The sequence below is a fragment of the Mercenaria mercenaria genome, chromosome 9 (genome assembly GCF_021730395.1).
Source record: "Mercenaria mercenaria strain notata chromosome 9, MADL_Memer_1, whole genome shotgun sequence".
Lineage (NCBI taxonomy): Eukaryota > Metazoa > Mollusca > Bivalvia > Venerida > Veneridae > Mercenaria > Mercenaria mercenaria.
In genome coordinates, this window is record NC_069369.1 from 16,629,753 (window position 1) to 16,656,764 (window position 27,012).

At 33.9% G+C, this 27,012-nt stretch overlaps 1 protein-coding gene across 1 annotated transcript; it reads left to right on the forward strand.

Annotated features, from left to right (window-relative positions):
- The first annotated feature begins 569 nt into the window (after positions 1–569).
- LOC123546578 (uncharacterized) lies at positions 570–24,115 on the forward strand. Its single transcript, XM_053550905.1, has 4 exons — positions 570–726; positions 3,440–3,873; positions 13,586–13,754; positions 16,249–24,115. Exons 1-4 carry the CDS (start codon positions 606–608, stop codon positions 20,658–20,660), a joined length of 5,136 nt encoding a protein of 1,711 aa, XP_053406880.1. The 5' UTR covers positions 570–605; the 3' UTR covers positions 20,661–24,115.
- Positions 24,116–27,012: the final 2,897 nt, after the last annotated feature.

A 27,012-nucleotide genomic window follows, 5' to 3' on the forward strand; every position in this document is an offset into this window, starting at 1 on the left:
TTAGAAATCAGGGAAAAACAAACTTACACAAAGTATATAAATTAAATGCAAAATAAAAGAAAGACGGATGCAAGGTTCGAACCATCAAAACTATTACTACAAAATGATTACATGACTATCCACTCAACCTACTGCGCCATCAAGCCAACTATTGGTCTATGTTCAATATCTTTCCCTTTTAAAAGAGATTGCTATGGACTGATTGTTTATTTACATGTTGCTAAAAATAAAAACGCCATAATACTGTGCGGTACTTATAAGCCTAGCTGTGTATATCGTTGGAATGTTATAGTTCAATGATTTTCACTGGAGTTATTGCTATTACTTTGTTGCATTGTACAAAATCTGCGTGTTAAGTGGTGGGAGACAATTTTTTCGTGAAAAAAAACTAGTAAATTTTGAATTGTGTGATGCAGTTCATTTGAAGAGGATTTTGTATTAATTTTATGAGAAAGTAACCACTCGCTTTGAATGTTATCCGGGAGTTGCCTTTGATTCAGTGCTAAATAAAAGAATGTTATGACTACATTGCATATATAAATGAGCTAATTTTATATTTAAAGGCTTAACATGGAAATGACCCTGTGACTTCAAAGAGTTGTACTATGACTGCTTTCAACCATCAAAAATATTTTTCTTCCTTCAACTTTCAAGATTTTTCTTCACGCCTGAACGAACCTGATGCTATAATTGTTGAGATAGCCGGTGAGGTTACTTCAAGTCAAGGTAAGATAATATGAAAGGATATGATATTTTTAGAGAAATAAAGGCCGTATTTTTCACGTGCAATATGCATGTGCATGCCGGTAAAATATTACACGTAAATTGAATTTCGTATGTCATTATATCAGGCAAGTGCTTGCAAATAGACAAAGTCGATGTAAAAAAAAAAGAAACCAACATATATACCACAAAACAGTCTGAAACCTTTCTCTCGGTAAATTACTAACAAAATATGAACAGGCGCGTTTCGTTGATCTTTTTTTTATAAATTTATACCTACTTTTACATGAAAAGAATAAAACATTACACAATTATTGACTCTTGAGCCATTGGATAAGATGTGATATTCACCGGAAGAGGACAATATTGACCGAGGCGATAGCCTTCTTCCGGTGAATATCACATCATATCCAATGGCTCTAGAGTCAATAACTGTTTTATTACATAGATTCAGCTTTATGAATAAGTAACAAATATTTGTTGTAACATGTTTAATGTTTGATAACTTCCATTCTACATTATTTTAGAAAGTAATGTTTAATAGGGAAAGTCCACTAACCATTAAACATGAAATATATTTTGAAAGATGATAGGATGAGCGGTTTCGTCCAGTGAAACTTAGGTTATTTTTAGAACATATAATAATAATATAAAAAAACATGATATTATTATCCACTGATATGAAGAGCGCACATTTTAAGTGACAAGTGCAGTACAAAACTTATGATTGTTGTAAAAAAAAGTTGAAATGCAAAACTTCCAAACATAGTTTCATTTTCTATCATCGAAAAAAAATCACAAAAAACAAACAAAACAACAACAACAACAAAACAACCGTCGTCCCTTCCCCCTTCTTTCAATAATAATATCAATGAGAATTTTAAGCAGTAGTACACGTTTCATGGAAATCTATGATAATTTTTTTTTTACTTCCGTAACTGTGCTATTTCTATATTTTTAGGATCAGTATCAACAAATATACGTGTTTATGATATTTATGTTTTAAAGTAAAAGCATCTTGGAATGTGCCAGCCAATGATGCATGCTTATCTTTTATGAATCAGTAAGAGTTTATTTATTTCACATGAAATGCAAGCTTTGAGGAGAGGTGTGTTGGTGTTGTTTATAAATAGTCTGATAAACATTTGTCCTTTTTTTTACATTTTATGTAATTTTGAAATTAACGGCAGTTGATATTGTCTTTTTATTTTGTTTTTTAACGTCAAACCGACACAGTTATGTCACATGGAGACTTTTCAGCTATTCACTGTGGAGGAAGACCCCAACTTCCCTCTGGTCATCATTTCAAGCACGGGTGGGTACCTGGGTAGAACCACCGACCTTCCGTAAACCAGCTGGATGGCCTCCTCACTTAAAGAAATTATACACTGCAAGCGAGGTTTCGAACACACAGAACAGATGGATTTTAAACGCATACTAGATAAATAATTCATTCATCGATTGTTTTCGTCTGTTTAGACCCTAAAACATTATTTTCAACCCTTTTCATTTATTTCAGAACAACATTTTAATAAATTGCTTCATCTATATACATCAAGAGGGTGGCTGAGACCTTTGCAACAAATTCATATTTACAAAGTTAATGACTCGTATTTGTATATCGTACATCTCATAAATGAAATTTTAGTATTTATGTGAAGAAGCCATCCATTAGGCTTACTCCTGTGCCCGCCCATGCCTGAAACAACGCCCGGAGGGGCACCTTTTGTCGTCTTTAGCCATCAAAAGCTCGCCATATGACCTAAATTGTGTCGTGTGACCCTAAAGTTTTGCATAATATCAAAAGAAGATATCATAATATCATAATATCGTTGGCGAGCGCCTTGAGTTTCAACAATATTCATTTCAACATCCATCCATCCATCCGTCCACATACATACATAGATACATGCATATATTTAAGAGGTAAGTCTAAAGACTTTTGTAAACTCTCTCCTGGCGAGCGCCGTAAGTTAGAATACGTATGGAGAGACGACTGTGTCAGTCAGAAGCGGCAAAAGTTTGAAAACTAGTCAAATTATTTACCTTGACAGAAATTATTATTGGTCAAACTTGTTAGAAACAAATGCAACATTTATTATATATGCTGCGACAGAACGAAATAACGAAATGGCATAAATCAGCAACCATAATTATAAGATGAGCCAAAGTTTCGCGCGGTATTCGAGCAACTACTGTAATTAAGCATGTGCCACAGGAGAGCCGATTCTTTAATTACAAAGCAGATATTTCAATCATGTTTTTTTACTCATTTTTGTGCCGAATAGCGTTTTCCTTTTCTAGAAATCATACATAAATATATCATTATCAACGAAAACAAAAACCAATCTACTTCTATATTGTATGTCCTGATAAGAAATACCAGCACCGGAAGTCGCGCAACCCATTTTAAGTGTATTGGATTGCATGTTTACCAGGTGCTCGTTGGTCGAATAAAGATATCTACAATGCATATTTAGTCAACAGGCAATGTGACGAAAAAGGGAACGGAGTTAAACCTCACCGTATTTTAATGTATTCAAACTAGAGTGCAAGGTTCGCTCGCGATGTGGTGCCAAGTATCAGATTTTTGTTTGTTTTTATTACACGCATTTTCAAACTAATCGAATAAAACATTTTCGCACATTTAACAAAATGGTACTGCTATCAGTGTACTTCGACCATGTCGTATATTTCGTTCCGTTATATTTTCTAGTTGTAAAACCCGACATAGAAGACGATCAAAAGCGATGGCTAATTGTTGGAATATGTCTGCACAGCGTCATATCTCCCGCCTTAAGACAGTACATTCCGCCCGTTGTGAGCAAATTGTACAGCACTTTGAAACGCACAGACCAGGTGGACAAACAGACATACGCCAAATATCTAATACGATATAAACCTACAAACAAAGAGCTAAACTACGAGGCAATTAACAACAACAGTGCTGTACCAAAGGTGAAAGGGAAGAAAGATGTACAGAATTATAACTACAATGTAACTAGCGATGTGGACCTAACGAAGCTGTTTATGATAACCAGTATGGCCCACTATACCGGGTTTGACGATACGTGTGACTCGTCGGCGCTGCTGGGAATCATTATAAATATTGATACATTCCCTGTTTTACCAAAGCAAACAGCTGAAAAGGTATTACTAAATTCGGCTGTTATAGTTATTAATTGTGTTGCTACTCTTGTGGGTTGGTAGCTGGGAGGGTAGGAGGTGGTGGTGGTGTATATTCATCTTATCACTTCTGTCTTAGTCTATCCATCCGCCCATCCATATATTCACCAATGATCCATGTATTTACAAATGTTTATATTAATCTCATCTAAAAAGCGGTATGGCGTACTACCATAATAGTTTCAGGTTTGATTTAGCTGTTTAATATAACCATTTCAATTTAAGCATGACTATTTGGCTGTGTTTGGGGTGCTCTGTGCTTCCGGGAAATTTACCCTTACTTGTCCTTTTTAGGGTTTATTGGTTGTCATATAATTGCTGTCATTATTTAAAGTACGACCATTTACTGTTTTTATGTTGGAAATGTACTTAAACCTATGATTTTTATCCCCCGCCGAGGCGGACGGATATAATTTTGGCGTTGTCCGTCCGTCGGTCCACCCTGCAAATTTTGGTCAGACTGCATGAGCAAGACAAGAGTTATGGCATTTTGTACATACACAATTATAGTGTTTATTCCTTTTCTGTCCGACCGGAGTCATCTCTTAGAAATGGATTGAAGGATTTCAATATATGGTAAACATTTTAACTGCTATAGGGCAATGCGATCCTGCAAGTTTTATTTAGATTGGTTGAGCAAGACAAGATGTATGTTCCTTTGTACTTAAATATATAGTACTTAAGTATGCCATTTTCTGTCAGGAGTTTTATTTCAGACATGTTTGAATGGATTCAATACAATATGGCAGAAATGTGAACTGCTATAGGGCAATGCGGCCCAGCAAGTTTCAGTTAGATTAGTTGAGGAAGACAGAATCTATGGTCCTTTGCAATCATATATATATGTATTACGTATATATTGCTTTTACTCGATTTATTGTCCATCCGGTGTCATATCTCAGAACTCGTTTGTAGGACTTCAATAAAACATGCAATAAATATATGCGGCCCTGCAAGTTTTAGTTTGATTGTTTGAGGAAAACAAGATTTATGGCCCTTTGTATATATGCAAAGTACATAAATAGTCCATTTTCTCGCCGTTCAGAGTCATATCTCAGACATGGTTTAATGGATTTCAATTACACATGGAAGAAATGTTAAATGCAGTAGAGAAATGCGACCCTGCATGTTTCAGGGCTAGCTCTTGTAATCAAGGTTTGTCCGTCACCACTTGCCGTGCATCGTGTGTCATCAACGACTAGACGTCACAATTTAAACCTAATGTTATTGAAACTTTGTCAGAACATTACCTCCAGTAAAATATCGCACGAGTTCGTGAATGGATCATCTGGAATCAAGAACTTGGTCACTAGGTTCATTAATAGGAAAACCTTGTTAGCACTCTAGTGGCCTCATTTACTACCTCATCGTTATGAAACTTAGTTAAATGTTTGTTCCAATAAAATCTAGGCTAAGTTCAAAACTGGGTTATCTGAGATCATAAACTATGTCACTAGGTCAAATAATAGAAAAAAACAACATATTAACATTCTAGAGGCCCTGTTTGGTCTTCTTAAAACAATCTCAAAGTGCATCTCTTTAAAATGTAAGTCAAGGCTAAAACTGGGTTACCACAAGTGAAAAGCTAGGTCAAAAAGTTAATTCATAGAAAAACCTTGTAAACACTTAAGAGGCCACATTTTCTGTTTGATTTTCTTTATCAGAATGTTTGTCCCTGTACAGTCTAGGTCAGATTCAATACTAGATTGCCTGAGGTCAAAACTAGGTCCTTTGAAAAATCAATAAACACTCTAAGGGCTTCGTTTTCGGTTTGAAGTTCAGAATGTTTGTCTGTTTCAAATCAAGCTTAAGTTCAAAACTAGTTTACATGAGGTAAAAAACTAGACTACAAGGTGAATTCATGGAAAGACCTTGTTAACACTTGAGAGGCCACATATTCTAAATACTTTGAAAGTTTCTCAGAATGTTTTTCTCTATAAAAACTAGGACGAGTTCAGACCTTAATTACCCAAGGTCTTAAACAAGGCCACTAGGTCAAATCATAGAATAACATTGTTCACAATCTAGAGCAACTTTTTCAACTTGATTTTCATAAAGCCTGGTCAGAATGTTTGTCTTTGTAAAATTTAGTTCAAGTTTAAAACTAGATTATCTAGATCAAGAACTAGGTCACTAGGTCAGATCATAGATAGGCATTATTAAGACTCAAAAGGTTACATTTTTAATCCTGATCTTCATGAGACTTGGTTGGAATGTTTGCTGTTTAAAGTCTAGGATGGATTTGTAACTGGTTTGTTTGGGGCAAAATTAGGTCATTGGCTCAAATCATAGAAAACTTTGTTAACACTGCAGAGGCCATTTTGTTTCTACTTAATCGTCAGAATGTTTGTCTGTATAAATCTAGGTCAAGTTCAAAGGTTGGGTACCTGAGGTCAAAAGCTTTGCCACTCGGTCAAATCTTTGAAAAACTTGGTAAATGATCTACCTGATTTACATAAAATAAGATTAAGATGTTTGTCTCTATGGCATCTAGGCCAAACTAGATACTAGGTTATCTAGGGTAAGAACTACGCCATTGAGCGATTCATTGTCTTCAGGGCCCTCTTGTTATACATAGAATCCATAATTTTAAGTATAGGTTTCTCTGTATAAGTCAGCAATTTCTAATCCGTTAAAATATTGCAGGAAACATAGAAAAAAGTGAAATTAATAATATCTTTTATAGTATATTACCTTACCGTATAACGTAACAAATGGCAAACAAATGCATTAGTAAAACGATTTTTGCCACGGAGAATGCTGAATTTCTTGTTATTTCAATTAATCTTTTTTACGACCAGCATTATTAATATTGTGTCATGTCAGCATGTGACAAGGTAAAAAAGACCCTGTCAGTTTTAGTGAACACCATTTATTACAGTTTTCTTAAAGGAAACTGTTAATTCCACGGGAAGTAATTAAATACCACTTGTTTCAAAGTTGTTTTAGTATCGTAACGGAAGAGACCTTATCAGGCACATAGACAGAGGCTATTACAGTATTTGTTTATATATCACCCTATTTAGTATTTGGATAATATTCTTAAAATGGTGTTCGTTGTTTTATTACTATTGGAACGTCATATCAATAACAGCAATATTATTGTTGCTATAACGTTCCTTCTACTAATATAAACGTAACGCTGGTATTATCAGTTATCCCTGGAAATTCACAATAAACAAAAGATAATAGGTAAGGGTAGATTTCTCGGAAGCACAGAGCACCAAAACACAGCTTCAGAGCTACGCATTTACATAGTAGGCCCACAACAATAAGAAGCTGTAATGGAAAAATATTTTAGACGGATGGCTTCAAACATCCAACAAGTACATATTAATATAAGCTAAAAATTATTAAAGGGGAAGGAAATGGTAAGTGGCGAAATGGGACGGGGATGGGGGAGGAATCCGAAAACTAACTATTTAATTCACACTGGATAACCATTTATTTTTATTGATATGAAGCCAATCCTTGCAATTCAACTTGGCAGTTTTGTTAAGGAATGAACATGGGTTACACTTCCAATTTCTGGTCGGAAAACGATCGTTATATTTATAGAAATTTACTATCAATTTCTTCAGTCTGAAAAATCTAACAAAATTCCAAAGTTTTACGCAATTGTTTTTGTTTGTGAACAATCTGTGAAAACTTAAATGATTTAGTTTAACAGATATATCTTTCTGGAGCATCTCTTTGAAAATTCCGCGATCTGCGTTCTGTCTGAAAAAAGATATTAACCGTTAAACATGTATGGGTGAAAAAATATGACTGTCGAAAACGGCCGGTGGTATTTGTATAGGCAGTCGTTGATATTGGCTATCGAGAATACAGGTGAATGCAAGTTTTTAAAAACAGTTATGTTGTCATAGTATGCCCTACTGTGTTCCTTCTTATGCATGTTTTGTATATTTTTAGCCTGTTTGTTTTTTGCAATTCATTTCGTCTTATTTGTGTATAGCTATGTGTACACAAGCATTCAGATCCCTTATGCCATATCGAGTAATTCTGGTTGGCTCCATTATCAGTCCTCTACTGTCGGTCTAAAGTAGTGCTTGGTTCCGTCTGTCGTTACGTCCGTCCGCAAATCCTTGTCTGGGCTGTAACTTCTACATCCAAGGACCGATTTTCGGCTCAAAATCTGTTACAAAGGGCTTATACTTAGTACAGGTATTTTGTGTCCGGACTCGTAATTTCTATATGCATGGACCAACTGTCAAGTATCTTCACATTATTTGATAGGTTGGAAAAAGCAGTATTTCTTGTCCGGAGCCTGACTTTGTAATACCTGACAATTTAACTTGTTCTAATGTGGCCTTTCCTGTGAGACTCTAGAATAGAAATATTAGGGATCAAATAAGTAATTGCTAAGCATTAATATTAAGGGTATTCTAGATTCAAAATCTGTTCAACGCTGTATAAATTATGTCTAAATTATATTAAGTAGTCTGTTGTTTTAGGATATTGTATACAGTCAGAAGTGCTTGAAGGGTTCAAAGAGATTGTTTTGTTTTGTTTTGTTTTCGTTTAACGGCGTTTTTCAACAGTATCAGTTATGTAACGGCGGGCAGTTAACATAACCATGTGGTGTTCCTGGATTCTGTAACTGTACAAACCCATTCTCCGCAAGTAACTGCCAACTTCTCCATATGAAACAGATATGAATCAGAGGTGGAGGACGAATGATTTCAGACGCACTGACTTTTACCAAATCGTCACGGAGAACATACGCCTCGCCCGGGGATCAAACTCACGCCCCTGCGATACGTGGATCTGTGCTCTCCCTACTGAGCTAAGCGGGCGGGCTCAAAGAGAATTAACACATGATGACAATGTATAAGGAGAAAGAAATGAACATGAAATTGGAAAAGTTGGATAAAGAACTAAAATGTTTTGAGTTTGTTATTCCAGAAGAGTGTAATATAAGTGGTAGAAGTATTCTATCCCTTTTAAACGACGACATGTTACAACAAGAAATAGTTTAACATCTACAGGGGTGAACAAGGTCTCTGGTAAACCACAAATAATTACTGTAAAAAAAAGAAAACTATAAGTAACTGTATAATTGTTATTACTGCATTTGTGGATTTTAAACATACGACGAGATTATACATCATTTGTTGCACGTTCACTCAAATGAAGAGTTAAAGTACACAGAAAAACAGGTTCTCTTACAAAATACGTCAGAGGAAATATCAATATTTAAAGCAGAAATGCATTGAAGATATGATCCACTCATCTTAGCATATGCATGAATAAAATTGTAATATTAAGTGTATGACATTATAAATTAAATTTAATTTATGTTCAAAGATATTCAAAGGATTGATTACCAGAAGCTATCATTTACACTTGCAAAACCCGTACTTTCTATAGTAGTCTAGCGTGGCACCTCGGGACTTCCTCCACTGTCAAAAGCTGGAAATGCCATCCATCATACGATCTAAATTATAACAGTGTGACTGGAAACACAACAAACTAAACAAAACTGTTTATGGTATCTATCGTATGGTGAAGAAATGGCAATTACTCGAGTGCTTGGTAAAAAAATAATAATCAGAATGCGAAGGAATACAGTCATATTTGACAAAGCCGCTTGAAATAAAACAGAGTCTCTTTTATAATTGATTAGATTTTGGTCTAATCACTACCAATAATACGTTTCACATACAAAGATATGCATATAGACATCGGAGTTAATGGATAGTCAATAAAAGTCAATAGCTGAGTTCTGCGACAACATAAGCGGCCGTTTTCGACAGTCATTTTTTTTCACCTGTACAAGTTAAACGTCTAATATTTTTTCTCAGAAAGAACGTAGAACCCGGACATTTCACATAGATGCCCGAAAAGACACATCTGTTAGACCAAATGATTAAAATATTCACAGATTGTTCATTAACAAAGACTTTTGCGTAAAACTGTGGAATTTTGTCAGATGTTTTTAAAGACACTGATTCTGGTATGCCAGGTATGTGGCCTATGGGAATGATAAGGTCTGCGTATTGGCGGTAAGGGCCAATACACAAGACTGTACCATTGATAGACTTGCTTCTGTTTATCATAATAAGCTACTGTATAGCTACTGTGCAGTACATAAATTACAGGTGATATTTCTCACCTTCATAGCAAATCAGTTCTCACCTTTATAACGAGTTTAGAAAGCTTGATTGAATTAGGGCTAAATAAACAAAGTGATAAGATACAACAGTGTTTTTTTTTTCATATTTTCAATAATCAAGTTTTTTAACAATTAAATTTCATCATTGCTGTTTTTCTTTTTTTTTTTTTTTTAATCAAAAATATAAAAAATGCATTCAGGCACATAGCTTTTAGAAATAATAAATTATGTGTATTTTGAACAATGATATCTCTTTATTGCTGGATTTTATTATACATAAAAGAATCGTTATTTAGACAACACACGGGGAATTATGCATTTTTAATATATAAAATCCTTCTGTGCATATTCCATTTTATGTACTAAAAATGCAACTGAACGCTTCTTTAATTTCTAATAAAATCCAGCAATTATCATTTTTTTCTGGTTTTAATTTGTTACTTTTGATAAAAAGATCATAATCATTGAATAAACAAACTTTTAATTTCTTGTATTAAGTTTTAAGTAATTCTTTAATGGTTAAGGAGTGAGAATTGCTTTGTGCTATAAGAGTTATTATTTAATTGGCTGAGTCGTTACTCAACATCAATTAAAATAATTTTGTGTACATTCTAAAACAAAAACACAAAAAACAGCATTTCAATCAATAAAATGCAAAACACAGGAAATAACCAATTTATCTGTAGGCAATAAAATTTATGATTCTCTGACAATAATTAGGCTACATGTCAAGTCTACAGGGGTTTTATGGACCCTTATCAGATTGGACCAGACAGGATCTTGTATATTGGGGATTAAAAAGTCTGGTATTTGGGGGAGGGAGTGGGGGTCACTTATATAGGAGATTTTCTTTGCCTTTAAATGAAGAAATTGGTAGGGAATTTCTATAAATATAACGATAGTTTTACGACCAGAAATTGGAAATGTAAGCCATGTCCATTCCTTAATGATACTACCAAGTTGAATTGCAAGGATTGGCTTTATATTAACTCTACCTACCCATTTACAGCGGGCATGGTCAGCTTTTATAGAGAATTTTCGAGAATTCTCTCCCTTGATTATTAACTGTGTTAAAGCAATTCCCTTCAAATTGGATAATCTCCCTTACATAAGCTAAAGTCGTGTCATTCAGACCCCAAATCAATAATTCTTTGTCATATATTTTACACTGATCTTATTATATATTGCTTCGGGCAATACACGGAAATAAAGCTCGCATAATACTCCATAGAAAGCAGCGAAACATGTAGGCAGTTTTTGATAAAAATCATGTTATTTTATAGAATCATTTAATAATACTATTCTTGTAAAGATATAAAACATTTCTGTTAAAAAGCATATATTGCGGAATTCGTTTTGTCATGTAACAAAAATGAAAATATTTAAATAAATTTCTTTTCCTTTCTTTTGAAACTTTGAATTCCGCCAGAAAATGACGGCTAAACATTGAAATCCGAGGATTATTTTATCCCACACAAAAAAAACATGTATAATAATTTTCCTCGAGAAAAACGAGATTTGTATTGCCATTTTGTTTGATTGTTCCTGTCCATATAACAGTACTTTTGTTAAACTTTACATGCCTAGAAGTTCGCTCTTTATTTAAAACAAAACAACATACATGTTAGTAAAACACGCACATGTTTCATTAAATGGCCTTAATCCTTACTGTAAACTGCAAGGTTTTCCATAGAAATCAATGAAAGAAAGAATCCATTTAATTATAAATAAAGTTTCTGGTTTTTCCTATCAGCATTGGTGTATGTGTATCATTGAGATTCGAATTCATTTTTTTTTAAATTAGCTCTGATTCATCCTATCGTCTTACTTAGCCTTGTATAAACAATGATATACATTAATCAAATGTGCCATTCAGATATTTGTCTGTGCTTATTCACACTGGATAACCGGCTATCCTGACGCCCGCTGGACAAAAAAAAAAAAAAACGCTGGAAATGTAATCCAGCTGTAAATCGGTAGGTAAAGTTTTTCATTTATTTCTATTGAAACGAAGACAATTCTTGCAAATCATCTGGAATGTATTGTCAAGGAATGGACATGGCTTACATTTACAATTTCTGGGCCGTAAACGATCGTTATGTTTTAAGAATTTCCCTAACAATTTCTTCAGTTTGAAAAATCGAGAAAAAGTCCAAAGTTTCGCGCAAATTGTTTTGTTTATGAACAACCTGTGAAAACTTTTATCATCTGGTTTAACAGATGTGTCCTTTCGGAACACATGTGTGAAGTTTCCTGGTTCTACGTTATTTCGTAAAAAATATATTAGCCGTTAAATAGGCATGGTCGAAAAAAATGACTGTCGAAAAGCTTGGATTTCATTTCTAAAATAAACATGATAATTTCCCCCTTTCTTCGTACAGCGTGGAAATCATGCTGTATATTTTATTTTTAAAAAAATGTACACACTCTCTCCCCCTCTCATCGGCTTTCACTGATCGCCTATCTTGCAAATTACACTATTTCGTAAGAAAATTATTCTTTGACGTTTTTCTCCTGTCGTCGAATGTTTCAATATTTCAAAGATATTAATCTTCAAGTCGGAACTAATTTGATTTATGTTGAACCGTAGTGTTCTCATAAACAGTTGTTGGGTAAAAAATCAAAGCTCTGTTCTGTTCTGTTTTGTTCAGTTTTTTCTCTATTTTTGTCTAATGAGATAATTATGAACGTTATTATTTCAAAAATCTATATTGAATCGTACGTTAGTTGTTGGTATATGCAGTTCCGTAAATTAACACCGTTTAAGTTTCATCAGTATTTTAAGAAATCCAACTGTTTTTAATTTCTTGGTACACTTTGACATTAAATGGAAGCAAGAAGCTTTTACCCTATTACAATTAAAGATATACTATTGTATTGTTTATAAAGTCAAGAACACATACATATGTGATAATAAGTTGTCATGTTTTGGAAAATATAATTTATTTCCCTCTAAAGCAAAAGAAATTGAAAAGTTTAGTGATTTTCACTATATGCTCAATATAAGCGATGGTGCTACTTTTAAAACAAAATTGGGTGCAAGAAGATGTTCAGTTAGAATAAATATTTTCACATCAAAATGAAGAGGAGAAATTGACGTATACTGTCATATCTGGTAAAATATTCACAAACCAAAAGACATATTTGAAATTAATGATTGAAAATAATTTTCCTATATAATCTATTGCTCACAGTAATATCAGCAGGAAAACGGATAATTTTCAAGGGGGACAACCTACTACGATATGCCAGTCAAATATAATAAAAGCTGGGGATGGTTATTTTTCCAGCGGGTTTTTTTTTTCCAGCGGGTGTCAGGATAGTCGGTTATCCAGTGTGAAATTGTACATACTAAAACTTACGATAATTTTAGTGCTGGAAATTTCCACGCAACATCTTATGGAATAGATATTTCTCAAATAATCAGATTCACTTTAACAAACAGCCACTCATTATCACAAACTTTGAAAAGATATAAAGACATGTCGGAACTCAGATTTGGTTTTGAAATAACATAACATAACATAACACAACGTTAAAGTAAATTATACGTTATAGGTGCGTGCAGACATTCGGAATCCTTGGGCTCATTGCAACTTTTCTGAGTGGGACGTCATCAAGTATCAAAACTCATTCCAGCTAATGCACCAGTTTGTTCGGAACCTGCAACTTCCGGTACATGATGAGACAGCAATTCTAGGGAAACTGACTCACTGGCAAACAAATGGTTAGTTTAATGATAATTGTGATAATATTTTTGTGAGCTGTTCATGCGACGCCACTCTAAGATACATATCAAAACTGAATAAAATAAAACTTTCTAGAAAAAATGATGGGAACTGCAACTTCCAGTAATTGTAAGCGATATTTAAATGGTAGTGCTATGAATTTTAATCTGTAATAAAACAGGAATTTTATAACAGTACCCAGATCTGAAATGTTGTATTCTACCCGAATAGACTTTGTCGGATCTTTACCCTACGTTTTGTTTGAACGTCATGTGTCATTCCTTCTTTTACCTAATTATCAGACTTACTGATCGAAAAACATAACGAATTGTTTAAAATTAATAAGAAAATAACTTCAGTGTCAGAAGTTTGCAATTTTATGTTAGAATGCTCGTGACTCGTGATATAGTATCGGATTTTAACAAAGTACAATACGGAATTTGTGTTCTGTTTGTTCGTATTTAGCGTCTTTTTAAAGAATTTATGTAGGGATGTAACGAAACAGTTTATTTCGACATGTGTCGGACATTGTTAGTTTTACTATAGTGGTTGTTGCTGTAATCATCATATTTTGCAATTTATGACTGAATACATTAAAATTATGACTGTATACAATTAATTTGGCATTTTCAGTTTTTAGCTCGATTATGCGAAGTATATGAATGGCTGTCCTACACTTCGTCTCTGTTGTTACTTGATGGATTTTCTTCAAACACCATAGCATCATTACGACATAAATACATAACTTAGGCACCACTATTCTATGAATCATGTCCTCTTTTTACTAAGAATTTCAGCTTAATGTTTTAATGCAATTTTACATTGTCATTGTTGATAACCCTGTTTATACGACTCGGATTTCATTTAAACTTTAACTTGTAGGTTTCATCGCCCACATGATGTGACACAATGTCCATTACTCTCATTACCAAAATTTCGTGAGGTCAAAACTAGGTCCTTTGAAAAATCAAAAAAAACTCTCTAAAGGCTTCGTTTTCGGTTTGATATTCAGAATGTTTGTCTGTTTCAAATCTAGCTTAAGTTCAAAACTAGTTTACATGAAGTAAAAAACTAGACCACAAGCTGAATTCTTGGAAAGACCTTGTTAACACTTGAGAGGCCACATATTCTAAATACTTTGAAAGTTTCTCAGAATGTTTTTCTCTATAAAAACTAGGACGAGTTTAGACCTTAATTACCCAAGGTCTTAAACAAGGCCACTAGGTCAAATCATAAAATAACATTGTTCACAATAAAGAGCAATTTTTTCAACTTGATCTTCATAAAGCCTGGTCAGAATGTTTGTCTTTGTAAAATGTAGTTCAAGTTTTAAACTTGATTATCTAGATCAAGAACTAGGTCACTAGGTCAGATCATAGAAAGGCATTGTTAAGACTCAAAAGGTCACATTTTCTTCCTGATCTTCATGAGACTTGGTTGGATTGTTTGCTGTTTAAAGTCAAGGATGGATTTGTAACTGGTTTGATGTAATCATCATATTTTGCAATTTATGACTGAATACATTAAAATTATGACTGTATACAATTAATTTGGCATTTTCAGTTTTTAGCTCGATTATGTGAAGTATATGAATGGCTGTCCTACACTTCGTCTCTGTTGTTACTTGATGGATTTTCTTCGAACTTAAAATGTTTTTTTTTTTAAACCACCATAGCATCATTACGACATAAATACCTAACTTAGGCACCACTATTCTATTAATCATGTCCTCTTTTTACTTAGAATTTCAGCTTAATGTTTTAATGCACTTTTACATTGTCATTGTTAATAACACTGTTGATACGACTCGGATTTCATGTAAACTTTAACTTGTTGGTTTCATCGCCCACATGATGTGACACAATGCCCATTACTCTCATTACCAATATTTCATGAATTAAGGCCCATTTTTACTAAGACTTTCAGGTACAATAAAATCTGAAAAGTAGATCCCTCGGAAGCACCGAAAACAAGGCAAAGTTTATATGTAATTTCACTTTTAAATGGATTTTAGATCAACTTAATATAGTTAATACTAAATCGCATTTTTACTTTGAATTTCAGGTAAAACAATTTGATAGATTTTCACTCTGATTTGGTAATTACTTAATAGATTGGATACAAACTTGCAATATTTGATTTACATTATTGCCCACGTCATATGACAAAAGATGCATTACATTGGCAGAAATATGCCATGAATTGTGTTCCGTTTATACTTGACTCTTGTTAATGTTTTGATTCACTTTCACTCTATGTCTGTTATTGATAGGAGTTGACTCAAACTATTGTCCAACATTATTATACTTATTTCGTGGGTTGGGGAGGGATGGTGATACTTATTACGGCGGTGTTAGCTTTAATTTCATCAGGTATGCCCTATTTCGTTATCAAGCATCGAAACAGCCGAGCGCTCTGTCTCATCTGACAGCTCTTGCTTTGAAAATTAGATTATTGTGCGCAGATTTTATTTCAAGCTTTTTTTCCTTGTAGGAGTGCAGTTTCTACAAGGCACAACCCTTGGAGTAGAGCTGGTACAGGAACTGAAAAATGAAACAAGAGCGCTAAGTAAATTCATTCTTGACATTGTTCCACAAACAGGTGAGAGTTTTAACGCTGTTCATAATGCTATACTCTCTATGGAAGGCATTTTAAATGAAACAACTGATAAAATAAATCATCTAGAGACGGATACGTCGGGATTGAAAGGCAAATTGAATGTGCTGACAGATACAGTTAATGATTTGCAAGATGCACATGAGCAGTATTCTGAGACAGTTGAAAATATGAAGGCTGATATAGAAGATGTTCAGTCTAATGCCAGTAAAACACAGCTGGAGGTTGTTGATTCTATGCAGAGGGTTGACCACATAGAAAGCCGTTTAGACCATATATCATTGGGAGTATCAGAAAACAGGACTACACTACATGATACTAAGACAGAAATTATATATGTTAGGGCTGATATTGAAACTGCAAAAACAGAAGTTAAAAACATGAAGACTGAACTGGAGGATGCAAAAGAAAATATGAAAAAGAGCAAATTTGAACTGCATAGTACAAAAGCTGACATCGCTAAAAATAGAGTTGATATTGAGGAGTTAACTAAATATTTGTCATCAGTTAGGCCAAACGGCAAAGTCTTTTTCTATCCCCCAGATAGAATTTCTTCATTTGTTAGTCGTGAGGATGAATTGGAAACGCTTCAAAAAGAGTTTCAAAGACGTAGCAACGATCATCATGTACAAGTTATTTGTGGATTAGGCGGAATTGGAAAAACAACATTGTCTGTTGAATATGCTTGGTCGTTCCAAAGCTTTTATCCTGGAGGTGTATTTTGGATGTCGGTGGAAACAACCGAAGCATTGGAAGATTCTATACAACGTCTAGCCATAGACACAAATACAGTTGGGAAAAATACAAAAGAAACGCTCACAAAGACGCTAAAATGGATGTCCTCTATACAAGATAGATGGCTGCTTGTGATCGACAATGTAGATATGGAGGAAATTAGAAGTAGTTTGAAAGAATTGCTTCTCGGAGCTTGGAAAAGGAATTCAAAAGGTCATATTATAATTACATCTAGAAGGGATGCGGAAGAAGCGGGAGAGGTGTTCAATGTCAAATTAAAGGACTGCATATCACTAGATGTACTGACTGAACGTGAAAGCGTTCAGTTCATGACAACTCGCTCGGGCTGTAAGAATAATAAAAACGATCGCAGTCTCGAATTATTAGTAGAGGAGCTCGGAGGTCTGCCGCTCGCTTTGGAACAAGCAGCCGCACATATTAAAACTTTACATTGTACCTTCCAAGAATATCTTGAAAAATTTAACCGAAAAAGACTGAAAATACTCAAAGCAAGTAGATCTCATTTTGACGTATCAAAAGAACGCCAAGCGGTACGGACAACATGGCAATTGAATTTTGACTATATAGAAAAGCAGTCCGAAGAAGAAGGACTTGGATGTGCAGCAGTTACTGTTATGGAAATATCAGCATTTTTGTATGCAGAGGAAATTCCACTGACTATTTTAAATGAAGGTTCACCCAAGGTTTTGGACGAAGATCTTCTTGACGCGTTCCAGGAAGAAATAGGAGTCAAGCAAGTTGCTGAAATACTTGCACGATTCTCTTTGTTCAGTCGATGTCGTGGCAGTACCCTCAGTGTCCATCGGTTAGTGCAGGAGGTCATCAGAGAAAATCTGACCGATTCAGACCGAAAAGCTTTTATCCTTCAATGCGCAACACGTATGATAAATAAGGCTCTTGAGAGGACGCAGTCGCCAAGAGAAGCTTTAAAAGAAGAAAATGTGGGCAGAGCTTCATTACAGATTTGGAGTAAATTAGCACTCCATGCAAATACATTGAAAACCTATTTGTTCGAGTTTACAAAGACCAATAGAAAACAGATTTGCTTTAATATTGAAAGCACAAAGCTTTTACAAACGAGTGCAATATATCACAGTCTGTTTCAGCGGCAAGACGAGGCGTTGGCCTGCCAAGCTCAAATGTTGAGCATCATACCGGCACTTGGCATTGCTGAATCCGATTACAGAGATCTAACCTGTATTAAGATACCCCTTTTACAGAAGGACCGACAGATTATTCAAAGTAGTATAATAATGGCTATATCGACGGGAACAGAACCATTGGTTGGAATAGATCAAGAACAAACCGTTGCGCTGTTGGATCCAGAACCATTGCGTATTTTGGGAAATGACGCTTTTAAGTCACAGAAATACCAAGATGCCATTCATTTTTATACTGAAGCAATCACTGCCAGTCAAGGTAATATTGATCCAAAAGTTCTTTCAAACAGAAGCCTTTCCTACTTAAGAGTGTTTGATTTTGAAAACGCATTGCATGATGCAGATTTATGTATACAAATTGACCCAAACGCACACAAAGCGTATTGCTGGAAGGCATATGCAATTGCTAATCTTATTCGTCTTGGTGTGTTGCCGAAGTCCTGGGAATCGGCTGGTTTGGCAGCTGCAGCTGTTGCCGGATTTCTTAATAAGCAGTGTTTACTAGAATACAATATGAAAATTGAATATCCAGTTGTACGATTCCAAATTATAGAAAATCAATCCACTCTGGGACAGGAAATGGTTTCCATGATAAATAGGGCTTATACCACATTATTGCTACCTAAAGGCAGTTACCAAATAGATCTGCATAAAGGAGAGATCGTAACAAAAAGTGTCCAAATTATCGGTATAGAAGAAGGTGTTGAAATCCATAGCCCACTAGGAGTTCCCTTGATACACCCGAGTAAAATAAGTTCTAAGTTTCAATTCGAAACAGAAATTAATGTATTTTTCGAAAACGTGACTTTTCCTTACGATACTGGGGGAATACTTGTTGATGGTCGAGTGAACGCAACATTCTACAGATGTGTGTTTTCAAACGGTAGAAAGGGCTGCGAAGACTTTCCGATTTGTAAAGGTCTTGTTGGTTGTGTAAATCCAAATCCGGACGAGTGCAGAAAGTTATGTGCGTCACAGAAAAGAGTGCCATGTCCACAATCGAGCGGAGTCGTTGGTTTTCCCGGAATAAACGCAAAAGGGGTTGGAAATGTATTAGTAGATAATTGCACACTAAACAGGTGCGGTGGTGGGGGCACTCTCAGTATTGAAGGTTCGGTTCTTAAGATCAGGAACAGTACCATTCGTAATATGAGACAGATGGGTGTTGAGGCAAGGGAAGGAGGCTTTACAGTTGCTGAAAATTGTATAATTTGTGACAATCAGTTCCATGGAGTGGCGATAGGACCAAATGGAAGAGGGATTGTCAGAAACTGTGTCATACAAAACAACAAAAGTGAAGGCATTTGGTGCGGAGGCAATCTGAAATATAAAGCCCAGTTCAAGTTAAAACAAACAAAGGGCGGATCTACATGCAGGGTTTTTGATAATTTAATCTATCAAAATGGAATGTCTGGAATATCCTTTGACGGTGGATCGTATGATGTTTCTGGAAACAAAATATTTGATAACTGGTTTTGGGGAATGATGGTGAAATCTAGATCAACAACAAACATATGCAACAACGATATTTTTGAGAACAAGTGTGGCGGCATAAGAATTGGAGTAAATTACTCAGCACCAGTCGTGATGGATGGAAATTCTATCCGGGACCATACTGGCCCTGCTGTTCATACAGAAAGGGATCCCAAAACGAATGATCTTTTTAAGTCGTTACATGGAAACAAAGCTCTAATGAAAATGAAGGAAGATTTTGGTATGATGGAGGATGAGAGCACAGTTTTTTCAATACCACCTATCATAACAACAAGGAATGTAATCGAAAAAAACAACAGAGGCAGACAACATCCACGACAAATCCTAGACCTTGTAGAAACATGTTGTTTCTGTCATATTGATTCTAACAAACTAAAAAAATGTGCGGAGTGTAAGAAGGCAAGCTATTGTTCTAAAGAATGTCAGAAACAACACTGGAAACGTCATCAGAATATATGCAAACTTATGACTGAAAACTTTACCGTAGACATAAAGATGTCAGACACGACTACGTGGGATGAATACAACTCAAAACCATCAGGCTGGGTTAGTATCCGCGGAACAAACGCTCCTTTGCCAGGTTTAGGGGAAGGTACACCTCCAGACAAGTCAAGTGATAAAAGATTTATTGTCAAGATACAATCAGGAAACGAATACTCCAGTTATGATCCAAATAAGGAGTTACTACTGTATGACCAAACTCAGACCTTGGATATGTTTTTCAGAAACTCTAACATCTATCACTTAGTTTGCGAGTGTGGTGTTCTAGCTGCAACGAAATTCACTACAAAGAAAATGTTCTGTTGGGCTTCTTTTAAAAACAACGGCAAAACACTGCGTATATATACAGACACTTTGCCACCATTTCAAACGTGGTAGTCATACAGGCAATATAGTGTACCAGATGTTCAAAACACAACAAAATACTTAGTGTACATTTTCACCTGTTCGTGTTTAGAAGTTTGTTATCGAATGTAGGAATGAAATATTGCAATTGAAATTTGTACAAAAACAATCGTCCGCAAGTGATGCATGATATACTTTTGAGAGAGACTGAACTTAAATGTCAGTTTGATATGAGTTGCATGTCAATAAATTTAATATTCGGTGAAGCAATCCTATATCGTTTTTTTAATGACGAAACAAAAATAACAACAACAACAACAAAACAAAATGGTAAAGGTACATGAACTTCTGTCGCATTAAATAATCTACTCGTGATATAAATACAACAGTGCCAGATTTCGAACATTTGAAAATGTGAGTCATCCAGGGTCACACACTCAACTCATTGCACGGACGTTTATGATAGATAATCTTTTGGCAGACTGATTGTGCTGTACTTCTTAAACGTCACGGACTGCTTCAACAAAATACTCAGAAACTTGGTTAAGTATGATATTGTTAATGTAATCTAAATAATGTTAATCAGTAGTATTACTTGTTGCAGGTAATGAAAACATCTCGTAAGTAATTTTCTGAAGAAAACTTGTGTGACATCAAATAATGTTTTCAAAAATCACTTATTGCACAGGATTTTTTTGTGCGATTTGTTTTATCTCGATTTTCATAAAGTTCGTATCAAACGCATAATTACTTTGTTTTCACCAGGCTTTCACACAGCCACTAAGAATATATTTTTGTTTCTATATTCGTCATCAACATTTGTTGTCCGTTCGTTTTTTCTTGTTTCACTTTTGGTAGCCTGGGTCAATGTCATTATTGATAAATATAGAAAAAACGTCTTTCGAACAATAATTTAGAATGAAAAGCTTTTAAAAAGATTACATTCAATTGCATTTACGTGTTTTTGCAGACCGAGAATGAAACCTTTTATCGTGTTCAGCGGGTGATAGCGAGTGATACCGATTCAATGAACTTGCTTCTTGATTTTGCATTTGGTCGCGTTTTATCTTTATTTTATGTATATGGTGTCAGTGGGGTCAAGTTCAAGATCTGTATAACCGATTTAATGAATCAATGGAGGCGCAGTGGTCTAAGGCGTTGGGCCATTGTACCTTTTGTAATTTTACGGTAGTAATTTTGGAGTGCGGCAGACGAGTAATGGTTCTAATCTCGGTCCGGCCTTGATATTTTTTGGTAATAAAAAAGAATCATTTAGATGCCGTAGGCTGAAAGACACAGTTACTAAACATATTTCTTTTGCTTGAATTGTCATGAAAATTTAGTATCCGTTCCTTTTTGCTTGTTTCACTTTCGGTAGCCTTGATAAATGTTATTATTAATTAATATAGAAAAAAATTCGATCAATAATTTAGAATGAAAAGCTTTCAAAAAGACTAGATTCAATTGCATTTACATGTTTTTATAGGCAGAGAACGAAACCTTTTCCCGTTTAGCGGGTGATACTGAGTGATAGCAATTCAATGAATTTGCTCCTTGTTTTTATTTCGGCGTCGGCGTCGGCGTCGTAAGTTTTATGTTTAGGTCAGCTTTTCTCCTAAACTATCAAAGGTATTGCTTTAATACTTGTAACACTTGTTCACCATCATAAGCTGACCCTGTACAGCAAGAAACATAACTCTGTCCTGCTTTTTGCAAGAATTATTGCCCCTTTAATTTTGAACTTAGAAATTATCAGATTTATTGGTTAAGTTTTATGTTTAGGTAAACTTTTCAAGAATTATGGCCCTTTTTGGACTTAGAAAATCATGGGTAGGACAATTTTTGTATTATACAAAAAAAATCAGATGAGCGTCAGCACCCGCAGGGTGGTGCTCTTGTCTTACTTTATGTAGTGTTTTTGCAAGATTGCTCGTAGGTTGTTGAGACGGGCAATAGGCAAATATATATATGATGGTGGTGATTTAGTTCGTATAAATTCTCTCTACTATATATACCCAGTGGGCATTCGACGTCGGATACGGACGTCGATTCGACGTTGTGTTTTGGTTGAAAATGTAAGTTTTTTAGACGTCGAAACCCCGACGTCGAAACAACGTCGACACCCGACGTCGATTCAACGTCGGGTTTCCAACGTGTAAACAACCTATTTTTCATAACGGTTTTCTTCAAGAAGCTATAATTAAGCGTCGATATCGACGTTTTCTAAATCAGGACTTTTATGTGAAACTTCCTTTGATTCCAATTTCTCTAGTGATAACTTTATTGGATTTAGAAAGTATAATTGTTGACTCGTTTCTCGTTGTTTACAACCGGAAATGAATATAGCACGTGGGTTTTTGGCGCGTTAAGTGAAAAACGTTTTTTTCCATATTTTTAAAGTTTCTGTGATTCATTTAGGTTTAATTCATGATAAAAATGAGTTTAAAAAATATCTAATTTAAAAAAGATGAAAAAAAAAAAAAAGTACAATGTTTACTTCAGAAAAATCGTCTCCTAGCGGTGACTCATACTTTATCAAGGGAGGTAAACTAGTGAATGCAGTTCCTGGAGAAATTGCGATGCATCTTTTATCCATTTCCGATTAATTTATTAATTAAGAAAATGACTAAATTTTATTGTAAAACGTTAACCAGGTCCACTTGCAACTATTACAATTTCGACCAAAATTCAACGTCGATACAACGTCGAAACCTGACGTCGTACCGATGTCGCACTTTCGACGTCGGGAAGACGTTGTATTTTGGTTGTCGACGTCGCGACCTAATAACAACTTAGAACTGACGTCGTTTCGACATCGCATGCCCGCTGGGTATATATATATATATTCTGTAATCATTATTAGCCGAATATAGACACAGATTTATGTTTTTATCATTATCTGGTACAAGTCACTTTCACAGCAAGCTACGAAACACGTTTTAGTTAAATTCATTGTTTGCTACTACATTGTATATGTACAGAAACAGGAGTTGTTGTGCTTTTCAGAAAGGCACTATACGTAGAAACATTATGTTTAACATTCTATAAGCATACTTTGAACGTCTAGTGGGATAATTTACGGAGTATGTGGACAAATCTTTCATTGCATAAATTAGTAAAATTAGATTAATAAAGTGCTGGTTTAGAATGAAGACAGTCGTAAGTTGTTTAATTATCTTGATGAACACTCAGTTTTTGATAATAAATAGCCTTAAAGTATCTATCAAACAACTACCGCGATACATCTTACTGTCTCTAAAATACATGTAGTCTATGTTTACTTATATTAATGTATTGATTTAATTATAATTTATTTCCTGACTGCCTTTGTTATGTTCTTTGATCTATGACAGCTTAGATTATTCACTAAACTATAACTGCCTTTGGCCAAGTTGAAATTGTAAATTGTTAGAAATAGTATATCTGATAAATGAGCTAAATATGTCTGCCCTGTAAATATATTACTAGGGTTACGTTTTCCTATTATATATATATATATATATATATAGAGTATGAGAAAAAAATATATGTTCAAACAGTGTCAAAAGTTTAATTATAATTAAACTTTTGACACTGTTTGAACATATATTTTTTCTCATACTCTATAATTTTATCTTTATGTTCTTGTATCCTTCCGGGATCCAGTGTGTTTGAAAGGCATTTCGTTGATGTTTTTTCTTTAATATCTCACTTATATATATATATATATATACAACTACTATTTCAATATATATATATATATATATATATATATATATATATATATATATATATATATATATATATATATATATATATATATTGAAATAGTAGTTGTATAATTATTATTTGAGCATGCATGATATGGTAAGTGTGTTTTTTGTAAGACTACGCGTTACATTGTATAATTGTATTGCTGTTTGTTATAATAATTGTTATAATAAGAGTATCTGTCATGTTGAGAATATATTTGTATGTTATAAGACTATCTGTTATGTTGAATGGTTCTGTATGTAAGAAGACTAAGACTATCTATCATGTTGAATATGTTTGTATGTTATAAGACTATCTGTCGTGTTTACTGAATTTTCATGTAAAAATACTACCTGTCACGTTGAATATTGTTGAATGTTGTAAGACTATCTGCCATCTTGAATGTTTTTATGTAATAAAACTTTCTGTTATGTTTTATCGTTTTGTATATTACAACACTATCTGTCATGTTGAATAGTGTTGTATGTTATAAGGCTATTTGTCATGTTGAATGTTTTTTTTTTATTTAGCTAGACTATCTATCATGTTTTATAATTTTGTATGTTACAAGACTATCTATCACGTTGAATATTCTGTATGTTATAAGACTATTTGTCATGTTGAATAATTGTTTACGATCTCTAATAAGTCTGTCTGCCATGTTGAATGATTTTTGTGTAATAAGATTGTCTATGATGTTGAATATGTTTGTATGTTATAAGACTATATGTCGTAATGACTGATAGTTCATATGATAAGAGCATCTGTTATACTGTATACTTTATACTTTATTAAGACTATCTGTCATGTTGAATAATTCTGTTTGTAATGAGACTACCTGTCGTGTTGATTATTGTTGTATGTTATAAGACAATCTTTCATGCTGCATGGATTTTATGTAATAAGACTATCTGTTGTATAATTTTGTATGTTACAAGACTATCTGTCATGTTGAATGATTCTGTGTGTAATTAGATTACATGTCATGTTGAATAATTTTGAATGTTGTAAGACTATCTGTCATGTGGAATGTTTTTTATGTAATAAAGCTTTCTGTTATTTATAATTGCGTATGTAACAAACTATCTGTCAGGTTGAATAGTGTTATATGTTATAAGACTATCTGTCATTTTGAATGATTTTTTATTTAGCTAGACTATCTATCATGTTGTATAATTTTGTATGTCACAAGACTATCTATAACGTTGAATGATTCTTTATGTTATAAGACTGTCTGTCATGATGAATAATTTTGTATGTTATCTAATAAGACTATCTGTCATGTTGAATGATTTTTTTATGTAATAAGACTATCTGTCATGTTGAATATTTTTCTACGTCATGTTGAATTATTTTTTTTTTTATCTAATTAGACTGTCTGTTACGTTGTACAATTTTGTATGTTACAAGACTATCTGTCATGTTGAATGATTCTGTATTAGTTTGCCTAGAATTTTCAAAATTGTGACTTGCGTAGGCATTCTTTGAAGATGGACAACTACCACGTGAAACATTATCTACTAGGTGTCACAAGAAAGACTTGCCCGGTAGTCGCCTTTGAGAGGCCCTTTATAGTGTAATAAATGAGACCAAAGGTCATTCGTTGCATATTTTTATGTGTGTCATATGAAATACCTTGTATCTTGGTCATTTACTGGTGTAGAATAACAACAATGGTATCAGTAAGAAGCCAGGGATTTGTACATTTATTGACAAAAACTTAATCAAATTTTTATCATTTACATACTTAAGAATATTCATGAAAACTTTAAAAATGGGCAGATAATTCGTTAAAAATGACAGTTTCAAATAATTCAAAGATCATAGTGTTTATAAATGAACAAAATAAGCAGAATTACATTTGAAACATTACTTGATATAAATATAAATCTGTTTGTAGCATTATTTATTGTTTGCAAGAGTAAATACTTCAAAAGTGGGTGGGGTATATTAATCATTAAAAAACAAATATTAAAAAAATGACAATATTTACATATCTCAGACAGTATCCATATTTTGAGAAATTAAGATGTTTTGATTTTGGAATAATGTTCTTCATAAATATTAATTAAGAGTTTTTCAGCTCATTTGCATACTCATGAATATCAATTAAAATGTATCAAATAGGCATTTAAAACGTTCATTTAGTACACATATATATTCTTAATCATTGATAAGAATCTTATCAGTTTTCAAAATGTCCAAGTAAAGCTTGTAAATATTCCAAGAATTAATAATATCATTAGTATGTAACACTTATTCAAATTCTGTACAACGTAGTTCACACAGTTCAATCTTACTCATAGTCTTTTCTCTATACACAATACAAGAAGACATTGTTTATAATATGCCATAACTTTATTGTCCTAGTTACATTTATACGGTTGGTATATAAATAGCCTCGCGTGCACATTCAAACATGCAAACCTCGTTGGATCGGTAGCATTTGCACCTTGAACTGTCACGTTTCGTCTTGCAATTCACATTAGTATATGATATGTTACTTTGGGTATTATAGGAATACAGTCATACATGTCACCCGTGGTATCCTTTGTATACATGCAAACTTAGATCCATTACTTTACGCTATCAATGCAAATTTGTGAAGCGTAATTAGTTTATGTCCAAACTGGCATATATGTATAGCTAGGAT